Source organism: Thamnophis elegans, chromosome 6 (genome assembly GCF_009769535.1).
Source record: "Thamnophis elegans isolate rThaEle1 chromosome 6, rThaEle1.pri, whole genome shotgun sequence".
Classification (NCBI taxonomy): Eukaryota; Metazoa; Chordata; class Lepidosauria; order Squamata; family Colubridae; genus Thamnophis; species Thamnophis elegans.
The window spans coordinates 62,805,063-62,818,713 of NC_045546.1; the positions used below are offsets into that span (position 1 = coordinate 62,805,063).

The following is a 13,651-nucleotide window of genomic DNA, read 5'->3' on the forward strand; positions in this document are numbered from 1 at the left end:
CGCTACATCACAGAGATCCCTCCTTCCGGCCCTATGAGTCCCACTCCAAGGTCAGATGGCGCGAGTAATCAGGACCCTGGTCTCAGGCTGCTGTCGCTAAATGCCAGGTCTGTTGTTCACAAGGCTCCTCTCGTCCGGGACTTAATTTTAGACGAGAGGGCAGACCTGGCAGACTGCCAGACATGGCTGGGCACGGAGGGAGGATCCCCCTCGTAGAGATGTGCCCAGACGGATTTCAGGTGCTTCATCAGCCGAGAGCCCAGGGAAGGGTGGCGGTGTGGCTATTGTTGTCCGGGAGTCTTTAGCACCTCGTAGGATCCCTGCTCCGGAGCTTGTCGGGTGTGAGTCCCTACTGGTGAAGCTGGACCTCAAGGGTCAAGTGGGTCTGCTGCTAACGTACCTGCCTCCCAACTGCGTTGCAGCAGCCCTCCCCTCGCCTCGAGTCAGTAGCCGAGCTAGCAATTGAGTTCCCTAGGCTTATGGTCTGGGGGACTTCAATTTGCCTTGCTCGGTGAACACTCTGATGGAGCGCAGGAGTTCATGGCCTCCATGACAGCCATGGGCTTGACCCAGGTAATTCGAGGCCCAACCCACTCAGCGGGTCACACGCTCGACCTCGTATTCCTCTCGGAGCAGTGGATTTGTGATCTTGGTCTGAGGGGTAATGAGATCATACCCCTGTCGTGGTCAGACCACTGCCTACTGAGGCTAGACTTCCAGAGGCCAAACCCCCACCGTAGGGAGGAGGAACCGACCAGGTGGTTCCGCCCCAGGCGACTTATGGACCCCTAAGGTTCCAGACGGAGCTTGGGGATATTTCTGATACTCTCGCCCACAGTTCGGCGGAGACTCTTGTTGCTGCCTGGCACTCGGCAGCATCGGAGTCTCTTGATTGGACTGCGCCACTACGGCCCCTCCGGGTCGGCGGATCCCGGAGGCCTCCTTGGTTCACCGAGGAGCTCCGGGAGATGAAGCGCCGGAGGAGACGCCTAGAGCACGTGTGGAGGTCCGATAGGTCCGAATCGAACCGAGCACTTCTGACAGCATGCACCAAGGAATACATCCGGGCATAAGGACAACTAAAAGAACACACATCGCCACCTTGGTTGCGTCCGCCGAGTCCCAGCCAGCCGCCCTGTTTAGGATAACCCGCTCCCTCCTAAATAGGAGGGAGGCAGGGGATCCCTTACAGGGTAAGGCTGAGGATTATGTCCAGTTCTTGGCGGACAAAGTTGCTCGGTTTCGGTCGGACTTGGACTCCACCCCCGCAGATCCAGCCGAGACACAGGGGAATAACTTGGCAGACCATCTCTGGGTTGAGTTTCAGGATGTTGCCTCCGGGGATGTGGACAAGGCTATGCGAGCTGTGAGCGCCTCCACCTGTATACTGGACCCGTGTCCCTCCTGGCTGGTTGCCAACAGCAGTGAGGTGACACGAGGCTGGATCCAGGCGGTTGTTACCGCCTCTCTTCGGGAGGGGCACTTCCCCGCCTCACTTAAAGCGGCGGTGGTGAGACCCCTCCTGAAGAAACCATCCTTGGATCCAGCCATTCTTAATAACTATCGTCCAGTCTCCAACCTTCCCTTTGTTGGGAAGGTTGTTGAGAAGGTGGTGGCCTTCCAGCTTCAGCGTACCTTGGAGGAAGCTAGCTATCTTGACCCCTTCCAGTCCGGCTTCAGGCCCGGTTACAGCACAGAAACCGCTTTGGTTGCATTGACCGATGATCTCTGGAGAGCCAGAGATGGAGGCCATGCGTCCATCCTAGTTCTCCTTGACCTCTCAGCGGCTTTCGATACCATCGACCATGGTATCCTTCTGCGACGACTGCGGGAGGTGGGAGTGGGAGGCACTGTCTTGCAGTGGTTCTCCTCCTACCTCTCGGACAGGTCGCAGTCGGTGTTGGTGGGGGGGCAGAGATGTCCCCGAGGCCCCTAACTTATGGGGTGCCGCAGGGCTCGGTCTTATCCCCCCTACTATTCAACATATACATGAAACCGCTGGGTGAGATCATTCGGAGGCACGGGATAAAATACCATCAATACGCGGACGATACACAGTTGTATCTGTTGCCCCGTGCCAACTCAATGAAGCGGTGGACGTGATGAACCGGGGTCTTGAGGCCGTTAAGGACTGGATGAGAGCTAACAAACTGGTACTCAACCCGGACAAGACCGAGTGGCTGTTGTGCTTCCCTCCCAACAATTTGGCCAATGTTCCATCACTCAGGCTGGGGGGGTCAAAATTTATACCCCTCAGACAGGGTCCGCAACTTGGGAGTCCTCCTGGACCCACAGCTCACTTTTGACCACCATTTGTCAGCTGTGACCAGGGGGGCATTTGCCCAGGTTCGCCTGGTACGCCAGTTGCGGCCCTACCTGAATCGGGAGGCCCTCACAACAGTCACTCGAGCCTTTGTGATCTCTAGGCTGGAATACTGCAATGTGCTCTACATGGGGCTGCCCTTGAAGAGCATCCGGCGACTTCAGCTAGTCCAGAATGCGGCCGCGCGAGTGATCATGGGCGCACCACGGTTCGCCCACATAACACCGATCCTCCGTGAGCTGCGCTGGCTACCTGTTGATCTCCGGGTGCGCTTCAAGGTGCTACTCACCATTCATAAAGCCCTCCATGGTAGTGGATCTGACTATCTGAGAGAAAAATCCGGATTGCAGAACCTTTGGGGGCTATCCTGGACTGCCTCCGCTCCAGAGGGGGAAAACACAATCTGGGCGCCCGTAGAGACTGGACGAACTGGGCGGTTGATTACAATTGCCACCGCCATAGCCCTTCCGGACGCCTACCCCCACCCACCCCCCTGTGGCTCAACCTTTGTACTATCACTGCCCTCGTTCCCTCCTGAACTCTGTTTGTTTGGACTTCTTCCCCTGGTGGACTGGGAGAGTTTCTCCTACAGCTTGTCATCAATATTGTGGAGCTTTTGTCTGCTTCCCTTTCTGGTCATCTGGTCATTCTCCAGCTGTGTTTTTAAACACCACGTTTTGCCTAACCATAGTCCCAGGGCCTCTGGACATGCTATCTCAGCCCCAACTGCTTTGACTATTACTAGCTGCAACCGCCCTGGGAATATCAATACCATTTCGAATAGCACTTATTTAATTTCATCTATCATAGTGCCTTGGTTTTTTGGACAAACGGGGATGCCCACTGCGCATAGGAAGACCTCTTGCTCCCCTCAACCACCTTAGACTCTTGGGACCTTTTCAGCCTTACCGGAGGAGTGCGCACTTAGGAATGCGGTGTGAATGGGTATGTCTGATTGATGACTGTACCCACTTTTTAAATTCATTATTGTTGTATTTTTTGTGTTTTAACTGACTTATGTGGGGAATGCATGGATGAGTGGCTGTGTTTGTGTGGGAGGATGATTGATTCGAAGGACCTGTCGGGAAACGCGGGGGCTATCGGGGTGGGCGGAGGGACCATGGACACGGGAGTGGGCCGGAGCATTACAGTCTTAACAGGGAGGGGCAGATATGGCGGGGACTTTAGGGCTGGCCGTTACCGGGGAAGGAGGGCTCGCTACGTCACAGAGATCCCTCCTTCCGGCCCTATGAGTCCCACTCCAAGGCCAGATGGCGCGAGTAATCAGGACCCTGGTCTCAGGCTGCTGTCGCTAAATGCCAGGTCTGTAGTTCATAAGGCTCCCCTCGTTCGGGACTTAATTTTAGACAAGAGGGCAGACTTGGCATGTATTACTGAAACCTGGCTGGGCCCAGAGGGAGGAGTCCCCCTCATAGAGATGTGCCCAGAGGGTTTTCAGGTGCTTCATCAGCCGAGATCCCAGTGAAGGGGTGGGGGTGTGTCTATTGTTATCCGAGAGTCTCTAGTACCTCGTAGGATCCCTGCTCCGGAGCTTGTCGGGTGTGAGTCCCTGCTGCTGAAGTTGGACCTCAAGGGTCAAGTGGGCTTGCTGTTAACGTACTTGCCTCCCAACAGCGTTGCGGCAGCCCTCCCCTCGCTCCTTGAGTCGGTAGCCGAGCTGGCAATTGAGTTTCCCAGGCTTATGGTTCTGGGGGATTTCAACTTGCCTTCGCTCGGTGAACACTCTGATGGAGCACAGGAGTTCATGGCTTCCATGACAGCCATGGGCTTGACCCAAGTAATTCGGGGCCCGACTCACTCGGCGGGTCACATGCTCGACCTCGTATTCCTCTCGGAGCAGTGGAGTTGTGATCTTGGTTTGAGGGGTAGTGAGATCGTACCCCTGTCATGGTCGGACCACTACCTACTGAGGCTTGACTTTCGGAGACCAAACCCCCACTGTAGGGAGGAGGAACCGATTAGGTGGTTCCACCCCAGACGACTTATGGACCCTTTGGGCTTTCAGACGGAGCTTGGAGTTATTCCTGATACCCTCGTCTGCAGTCCGGCGGGAGACTCTGGTTGCTGCCTGGAACTCAGCAGCGGCAGAGGCTCTTAACTGGATTGCGCCTTTACGGCCGATCCGAGGCAGTGGATCCAGGAGGGCCCCTTGGTTTACTGAGGAACTCCGGGAGATGAAGCGCCGAAAGAGACGCCTAGAGCAACGATGGAGATCCAGTAAGTCCGAGTCAGACCGAGCACTTTTAACATCCAGCATCAGAGCTTCCCTCCGGCAATTAGGACGACTAAAGAACACACATTGCCTCTCTGATTGCTTCCGCTGAGTCGCGCCCAGCCACCTTGTTCAGATAACCATTCCTCCTAGAATAGGAGGGATACGAGCGATCCTTTGCAAGGCAGAGCTGAGGATTACGTCCAATTCCTCGCGGATAAAGTTGCTCGCTTCGTGCAGACGTGGCTCCAATTGCGCAGAACCAGACTGAGGGCACCAGGGAGAATCTGGCAGGACATCACTGGATTGATTTTCAAGCTGTTTACCCTAGAGGACGTGGACAAGGCCATGGGAGATGTAAGTACCTCCACATGTGTACTGGACCCGTGCCCCTCCTGGCTGGTTGCTAACAGCAGGGAGGTGACACGGGGGCTGGATCCAGGTGGTTTTACCGCCTCCCTTCGGGAGGGTTGCTTCCCCCCCACTCTAAAGGCGGCGTGGTGAGACCCCTTCTGAAGAACCTCTGTGGATCCAGCCGTTTTAAAAAACAACTCGCCAGTCTCCACCTCCCCTTCGTGGGGAGGTTGTTGAGAAGTGGTAGCCTTTCAGCTCCGGCGGTCCTTGGAGGAAACCGATTATCTAGATCCCTTCCAGTTGGGATTTGAGCCTGGCTACAGCACGGAAACCGCTTTGGTCGCATTGATCGATGATCTCTGGAGAGCCAGGGATGGAGTTATGCCTCCGTCCTAGTGCTCCTTGACCTCTCAGCGGCTTTCATACCATCGACCATGGTATCCTTCTGCGAAGACTGCGGGAGGTGGGGGGTGGGAGGCACTGTTCTACGGTGGTTCTCCTCTTACCTCTCGGACAGGTCGCAGTCGGTGTTGGTCGGAGGCAGAGATCGACCCCTAGGCCCCTGACGTATGGGTACTGCAGGGTTCGGTCCGGTCCCCCTCCTGTTTAATATCTAAATGAAACCGCTGGGTGAGTTCATTCGCGGCACAGGATAAAATACCACCAGTAGCGGACGATACGCAGCTGTATCTGTCCGCCCCGTGCCAACTCAATGAAGCGGTGGACGTGATGTGCCAGGCCTCGAGGCTGTTAGGGACTGGATGGGGGCTAACAAAGCTTGTACTCAATCCAGATAAGACCGAGTGGCTGTGTGTTCCCGCCTACTAATTGGCCAAGTGTTCCATCTCTCAGGCTGGGGGTCAACACAGTACGCCCCTCAGACAGGGTCCGCAATTTGGGAGTCCTCCTGGACCCACAGCTGACTTTTGAACACCACTTGTCAGCTGTTACCAGGGGGGCATTTGCCCAGGTTCGCCTGGTGCACCAGTTGCATCCCTACCTGAACCGGGAGGCCCTCACTACAGTCACTCGCGCCCTTGTGACCTCTAGACTGGACTACTGCGACGTGCTCTACATGGGGCAGCCCTTGAAGAGCATTCGGCGACTTCAGCTTGTCCAGAATGCAGCCGCGCGAGCGATCGTGGGTGCACCTCGGTTCACCCACGTAATACGTATCCTCCGCGAGCTGCACTGGCTGCCTATTGGTCTCCAGATACGCTTCAAGGCGCTAGTCGTCACTTATAAAGCCCTTCATGGTATTGGACCTGGGTACTTGAGAGACCGCCTGCTGCCAATTACCTCCACCAGACCGATTAGATCCCACAGACTAGGCCTCCTCCGAATTCCATCCGCTGGCCAGTGTCGACTAGCGACTACCCGGAGGAGAGCCTTCTCTGTGGCTGCTCCGACCCTCTGGAACGAACTCCCCGTGGAGATTCGCACCCTCACCACCCTCCAGGCCTTCCGCGAAGCCCTTAAAACCTGGCTGTTCCGACAGGCCTCGGGCTAAAGAACCGTGCCCCTATCTCGAATGGTATGATTGTTGCGCTTTTAAATTATGTATTGTTTTGTGTTTGTCAAATTGTCTGTATCCCCCTTCCCTTGTTTGAGTTGTGAGCCGCCTGAGTCCCCCTCGAAGGAAAAGGGCGGCATATAAATGAATAAACATAAACATAAACATAAACATAATGGCTGCTGGAGAGAGCGGAGGCTACTGGAAGGGAATGGGTCTACGGGTGTGGGGGTGGGCCGGAGCATTATGGTCATGATGGGGAGGGGCAGGTACAATGGGATCTTCAGGGCTAGCCATTACCGGGGAAGTAGGGTCTGCTACGTCACAGCGATCCCTCCTTCCGGCCCTGTTAGCTCCACTCCAGGACCAGATGGCGAGAGTTGTCAGGGCCCTGGTGTCAGGCTGTTGTTGCTAAATGCCAGGTCTGTGGTTCACAAAGCTCCCCTCCTCCGAGACCTAATATTAGAAGAGGGGGCAGACCTGGCATGTATTCCTGAAACCTGGCTGGGCCTGGAGGGAGGAGTCCCTCTCACTGAAATGTGCCCAGAAGGGTTTCAGGTGCTCCATCAGCCGCGACCTCAGTGAAGGGGTGGGGGAGTGCCTGTCATCATCCGAAGGTCATTAGTTCCTCGTAGGATCCCTGCTCCGGAGCTTGTCGGGTGTGAGTCCCTGCTGGTGAAGTTGGACCTTGAGGGTCAAGTGGGCTTGTTGTTATAGCAATAGCAATAGCAGTAGACTTATATACCGCTTCATAGGCCTTTCAGGCCTCTCTAAGCGGTTTACAAATAGTCATCATATTGTCCCCAACAATCTGGGTCCTCATTTTACCCACCTCGGAAGGATGGAAGGCTGAGTCAACCTGAGCCGGTGAGATTTGAACCGCTGACCCTGCTGATCTAGCAGTAGCCTGCAGTGCTGCATTTAACCACTGCGCCACCTCCCTCCCAAAAGCGTTGCAACAGCCCTCCCATCGTTCCTCGAGTCAGTAGCCAAGCTGGTGGTAGAGTTCCCCAGGCTTATGGTGCTGGGGGATTTCAACCTGCCTTCGCTCGGTGAACACTCTGATGGGGCGCAGGAGTTTATGGCTTCCATGGCAGCCATGGACTTGACCCAAGTAATTCGGGGTCCGACTCACTCAACGGGTCACACACTTGACCTCATATTTCTCTCGGAGCAGTGGAGACGTGATCTAGATTTGAAGGGCATTAAGAACTTGCCCTTGTCATGGTCTGATCACTTCCTACTGAGGCTTGACTTTCGGAAACCAATCCCCCACTCTAGGGAGGGGGAACCAATTGTGTGGTTCCGCCCCAGACGCCTGATGGACCCTATGGGATTTCAGACAGCGCTTGGAGAAATACCTGACGCTCTTGTCCACAGTCCGGTAGAGTCCTTAGTCGCTGCTTGGAATACAGCAGCGGCGGGGGCTCTAAACCAGATTGCGCCTTTACGGCCTCTCCGAGGTAGTGGATCCAGGAGGGCTCCTGGGTTCGCCGAGGAACTCCGGGAAATGAAGCGCCAAAAGAGATGCCTAGAGCGACACTGGAGGGCTGGTAACTCTGAATCTGACCAAGCACTGATGAGAGCCTATATCAGGACCTATCTCATGGCAATATGGGCGGCAAAATGTTCACATTTTTCCGCTCTTATTGCATCCGCAGAATCGCACCCAGCCGCCTTGTTTAGAATAGCCCGCTCCCTCTTGAAAGGGAGGGATGCGGACGACCCTTTACAGGGTAGAGCTGAGGAATTTGTCCAGTTTCTGACGGATAAAGTTGCTCGGATTCGAACGGACCTGGACTCCAATTGCACGGTACCAGCCGAGGTAATAGGGGAAGGTCTTGAGCGGATTTTATGAAGCGAGTTTCAACTTGTCACTCTTGAGGAAGTGGACAAGGCCATGGGAGCGGTGAGTGCCTCCACCTGTATATTGGACCTGTGCCCCTCCTGGCTGGTCTCGACCAGCAGGGAGGTGACATGTGGCTGGCTCCAGATGATAGTTAACACCTCTCTCCGGGAGGGATCCTTCCCGCACCTCCTAAAGGATGCGGTGGTGAGACCCCTCCTGAAGAAACCTTCTCTGGACCCAGCCATTTTGAACAACTATCATCCAGTCTCCAACCTCCCCTTTGTAGGGAAGGTTGTTGAGAAGGTGGTGGCCTTTCAACTCCGACGGACCTTGGATGAAACTGATTATCTGGATTCCTTTCAGTCGGGTTTCAGGCCTGGTTACAGCACGGAAACTGCTTTGGTCGTGCTGATCGATGATCTCTGGCGAGCCAGGGATAGGGGTCACTCCTCTGTCCTAGTGCTTCTGACCTCTCAGTGGCCTTCGATACCATCGACCATGGTATCCTTCTGCGACGGTTACGAGAGGTGGGAGTGGGAGGCACCATCCTACGGTGGTTCTCCTCCTACCTCTCGGACAGGTCACAATCAGTGTTGGTCGGAGGGCAGAGATCCACCCCTAGGCCCATCAATTATGGGGTGCCGCAGGGTTCGGTCCTGTCCCCCCTCCTATTTAACATCTACATGAAGCCACTGGTGAGATCATACGCCGGCACGGGATTAAAATACCAGCAATACACGGATGATACTCAACTGTATCTGTCCACCCTGTGCCAACTCAGCGAAGCGTAGAGTGATGTGCCAGTGCCTGGAGGCTGTCAGGGTCTGGATAGGAATGAACAAGCTTGCACTCAATCCCAACAAGACTAAGTGGCTATTGATGCTCCCTCCCAAGGATGGTCCAGCTATTCCATCTCTTAGCCTGGGGGGTGAAACTATACACCCCTCAAGAGGGTTCGCAATTTGGGAGTCCTCCTGGATCCGCAGCTGACGCTAGAACATCACTTGTCAGCTGTGACCAGGGGGGGCCTTTGCCCAGGTTCGCCTGGTGCAGCAATTGCGACCCTATCTGGACCGGAAGGCCCTTCGGATGGTCACTCATGCCCTCGTCACCTCAAGACTGGATTACTGTAACACGCTCTACATGGGGCTGCCCTTGAAGAGCGTTCAAAGACTTCAGTTAGTCCAGAATGCAGCCGCGAGAGCGATAGTGGGCGTACCTAGGTACACCCACATTACACCTATCCTCCGCAAGCTGCACTGGCTTCCCATTGGTCTCCGGACAACGCTTTAAGGTCCTAGTCATTACTTTTAAAGCCCTACATGGTATAGGACCTGGCTACCTGAGAGACCGCCTCCTGCCATTTACTCCCAGAGACCCATAAGATCACACAGACTAGGCCTCCTCCAGATTCCATCGGCCGGTCAATGTCGACTGGCGACTCCCTGGGGGACGACCTTCTCTGTAGCTGCTCTGGCCCTATGGAACGATCTTCCCATGGAGATCTGTACCCTTACTATCCTTCCGGCCTTCGCAAAGTGACCAAGACCTGGCTGTTCCGGCAGGTCTGGGGCTGTTGATTTATCCCACCCCATCCTAAGCCATGAATGTTGTGGAATTTAATGTGTTTTTATTTTTGTATGTTTCCCCTTCCTTTTATCTGTAAGCCGCCCTGAGTCTCTCGAGAGTGGGCGCATACAAACCCTATAATAATAAAATAAATAAATAAATAGTTTCGTGTTGTTCTCCTCTCTGGGTTGTCAGTAATAATAACAAGCATCTGATTTCAGCTGCTTCTATCTCTGTTTCTTCCTTCTATGCGGCCGCCATTTGCTCAGTCCTAACCAGATGGTAGGATATTTCTTCATCCGTTTAGGGGGATTTCTCCTATCGGCCAGGGATTTGCCTTATCACCCCAGCGTCTGCAGAGTATCCCCTTTGATCTGCTGGTCTCTTCGGGATCAACAGTGCTCCAAAATGAGCCCAAAGAGAAGTTAGAGTTAGGGGTTAGGAGAGCTCCCTTACCCCGCTCTAGGCACAGTGATGTCACCATCCGGAAGTTGCCTTTTAATTAGGTGTAAAATTTTCACAAAACCAAAGTGTCCAGCTAATCTGGAGTCATGGCACCTTGCCTTTAAGCACAGTCGTTGGCTAGCTGGAACATACAACTTCCCTCCCACCCAAGCTAAGTTATCTTTCATCAGGCAGCTGGATTTGTGGCTCAAAAACCATTCATCACTGGCCAAAGCTTGTTTAAAAGTTTTGGTGGTGTCATTGTCCATCAATGTTTCTTGTTTTGCCTGGGATCTGGTGATTACTTTAGTGGCTAGCTGATTGTTTTTTACTATGGGTTTGATTACTCCTGACTTCGTACTATTGTATTGTGGTTTTCTGGATAGTGCATCTGGATAGTGCATCTGCCAGAAAGTTTTCCCCCCCGGAGAGATATCTGAGCATAAACTCAAACCATTTAAAGTACTGAGCCCATCATACTTGTTTTGGGGAGAGTTTCCTTGGGGTCTTTAAGGCTTCTAAATTTTTATGATCCGTCTAGACTTCAAAAGAGATCTTACTCCCCTCTAGGAAATGCCTCCAGGTTAAAAGTGCCCACCAAACTGCATAAGCTCTTCTCCCAAATGGCCCACCTCTGCTCAGTTTCATTCAGTTTTTTGGATGGGAAAATATATGGTTGTAATTGGTCTTGCTCATTTTTCTGAAGCAGGACTACTCCTATTGCCACATCGCTGGCACCTGCTTGTATGATGCATGGTTTCTCTGTGTCCGGGTATTTTAGAATTGGCTCTGCTGAAAACAGCCATTTAAGTTTTTCAAATGCAGCTTGGCATTCCATTGTCCAGTTCAAAGGCTGCTTCGGTTTTGGATTATCCTTTCCCTTCATTTTTAAAAGCTTGGTGATGGGGGAGAGCAATCTGGCAAAAGTGGGAATAAACTGGCAGTAAAAGTTGGCGAATCCCAGGAAGCTTTGTAGCTGTTTATGTGTACAGGATGGTTCCCAATCAAGTACTGCCTGCACTTTTAAAGGGTCCATTTCCATGCCATAAACCTTCCCCAAAATGTGAGGGGATCTCAAGGTGCTTCGGTGCTAGGAAAGCAGTTGTAAAATATCAATTGTCACAGGCACTGCTAATAAATCGCCTCCAAGACCCCCCTCCTCCCAATTGAATGGCAGTATCACTTTTAGGATCTGACAAATAGCTTCCTGAATGTACCCATCAGGGCCAATATTCAGAGTTACAATTCCAATATATCTGGAAGGCACTATACTAGTACAGGCTTTTGTAAACAACACAATAAACAGGAGCCAGCCTTTTTAAAAACATTGAAGATAATAGGTTGATGCATTTTGTATGACTGAACTAGTACTCCATAATCTCTATTACATATAGTGCTGGGATTGACTGTGGTTATCTCTTGAGGATAGCAGATTCTCTCTCAGATTTTGATAAGTATACCTTCATAGGTTAGCACAGTAATTTGTCATATACGTAATTCTATAAACGATTAAATTGCTGATCAGATCTGAGCATTGCATTCTGTTTATTAATGTGATATGTTGTGCTTAGGAAATAAAAACAATGCAATTAAGTTTGTAGTTGAAATTCCCATCGTAGCAAAGAGGTATAACTAGTGACATTATTCTGGCTTTAGGCTCACTGAGAATTCAGCTTTATAAATGATAGCCCTGTATAAAAACAGGATTGTTACCCAGATAGTCTTATTATTATCCCATGAATTAATATATATAGATTATAGACTATTTATTAATTAGTTAACTAGAAATAAATAAATAATCTTTCAAGAAGGTACTAGATTTTCATTTTGATATATTGTAAATGATGGTGAATATTGAATTCTGTTGTTTTGTATTTAAAGTTAGGCGCTGTGGAATATTGAATGCCCCTGAGAATGGCTACATAAAATGTTCTGGTGATGGAGATAATTATGGTGCAACTTGTGACTTTTCCTGCATTGGTGGATACGAGTTGCAGGGAAGTCCAGCAAGAGTTTGCCAGTATAATTTAAGCTGGTCAGGAACAGAGTCAACCTGTACATGTACGTGAGTAATGAATAAATCCTGTAAGAGAGAAGAATATAGATCAGGATTATGTGCATTATTTGAAACATAGCCTAACCTAATACCCCTTCAAGTTTCTTCAAGTTTTTTGTTAACATAACTTACATGTAGACTAAATGGATATTATTTTGCCAATAAGCAATAAAAAAACCTTTATTTCATGTTGTTAATAGGTTGGCAAAATGGTAGACAACATACTAGTATTGCTTTTTACTTTCGTATTCATTGTATTAAAGCCAAGAAAGTTCTCTTTTTCCATAGATCTTCAGTGTTAGAGATCTATGGAAATTTATGGGGGAAAAAATCTATAAATATACTTTCTGTTTCTTTCCTAAAGTTTCCCCTCATTATAATTTTAAATTCTTTTTTAAACTTAAAAAACAAATGATGCTGTACTGTTTAGAATTGGAGTGAAGAGCTTTGTGGAACACACTCAGTAAAAGGTTACCTAGATTACAGTGATGTGTGGTGAAGATGAGGAGGAGTGAGGCAGCAGCGGTGGCTCCTCAGGGATGGTGACAGAAGGGGCTTCGGACACCTGCGCCATCTTCCGCCCGTCTTCCAGGACTCGCCCAGCCCAGCGCACGGCACATTAAAGTGCATGCCACCTCACCCCGCCATAGAGTGAAACATGTCCTGCTTTATGGCCAGGAGGCGTGCTGGCACTTTAAAGTGCATGCCGCCACCTCGGACCCGGCCACAGAGCCCACCGGCACTTTAAAGTGCATGCCAGTGCATGGCTTTTTTAAAAAAAATAAGTGCCAGCCCGTGCGCACGCGCACACACACACACACACACAAATTACTTATAATAAAACAAATTACAATTACTTACAAATAATTTTGAATTCCTCCCCCTGCCCCCTCCCTTGGACCCACATACCTTTTCCAGCTGTGTCAGAGGATTTCAACTCTCCTCTTGTCCTCCATGATGAAAATGTAAAAAGAAAAAGGCAACTTAGGCAAGATTTGCTGCTGCCAGAGCAGGAGGCAGAGAACCATGTGCTTCCTTTGCATAAGGAATTTTTTACCTTTTAACCCTTGCTTAACTCTGAGCAAGGGTTAAAAGGCAAAAAATTCCTTATGCAAAGGAGGCACGTAGTTCTCTCGCCTACCCCTGCAGTTAGCACTAAGCAGAGTCATCCACAGTGACTCTGGCAGCAACTACCTTAGCCTTTTTCCTTTTAATTTTTCTTTTCTTTTCATCATGACACTGGTGAGGCCCTGCCTCCCCTGCCTCCCCTGACTGCACGTCCCTGCTAGATTATGAAAATTCATGGATGT

At 51.2% G+C, this 13,651-nt stretch overlaps 1 protein-coding gene across 1 annotated transcript in view; it reads left to right on the top strand.

Moving 5' to 3' along the window:
- SRPX (sushi repeat containing protein X-linked) overlaps positions 1-13,651 on the top strand; it is a 169,652-nt gene that overhangs the window by 137,279 nt on the left and 18,722 nt on the right. The window contains 1 exon segment of the mRNA XM_032219173.1: positions 12,167-12,346. Coding sequence (XP_032075064.1) covers positions 12,167-12,346 — 180 coding nt within the window.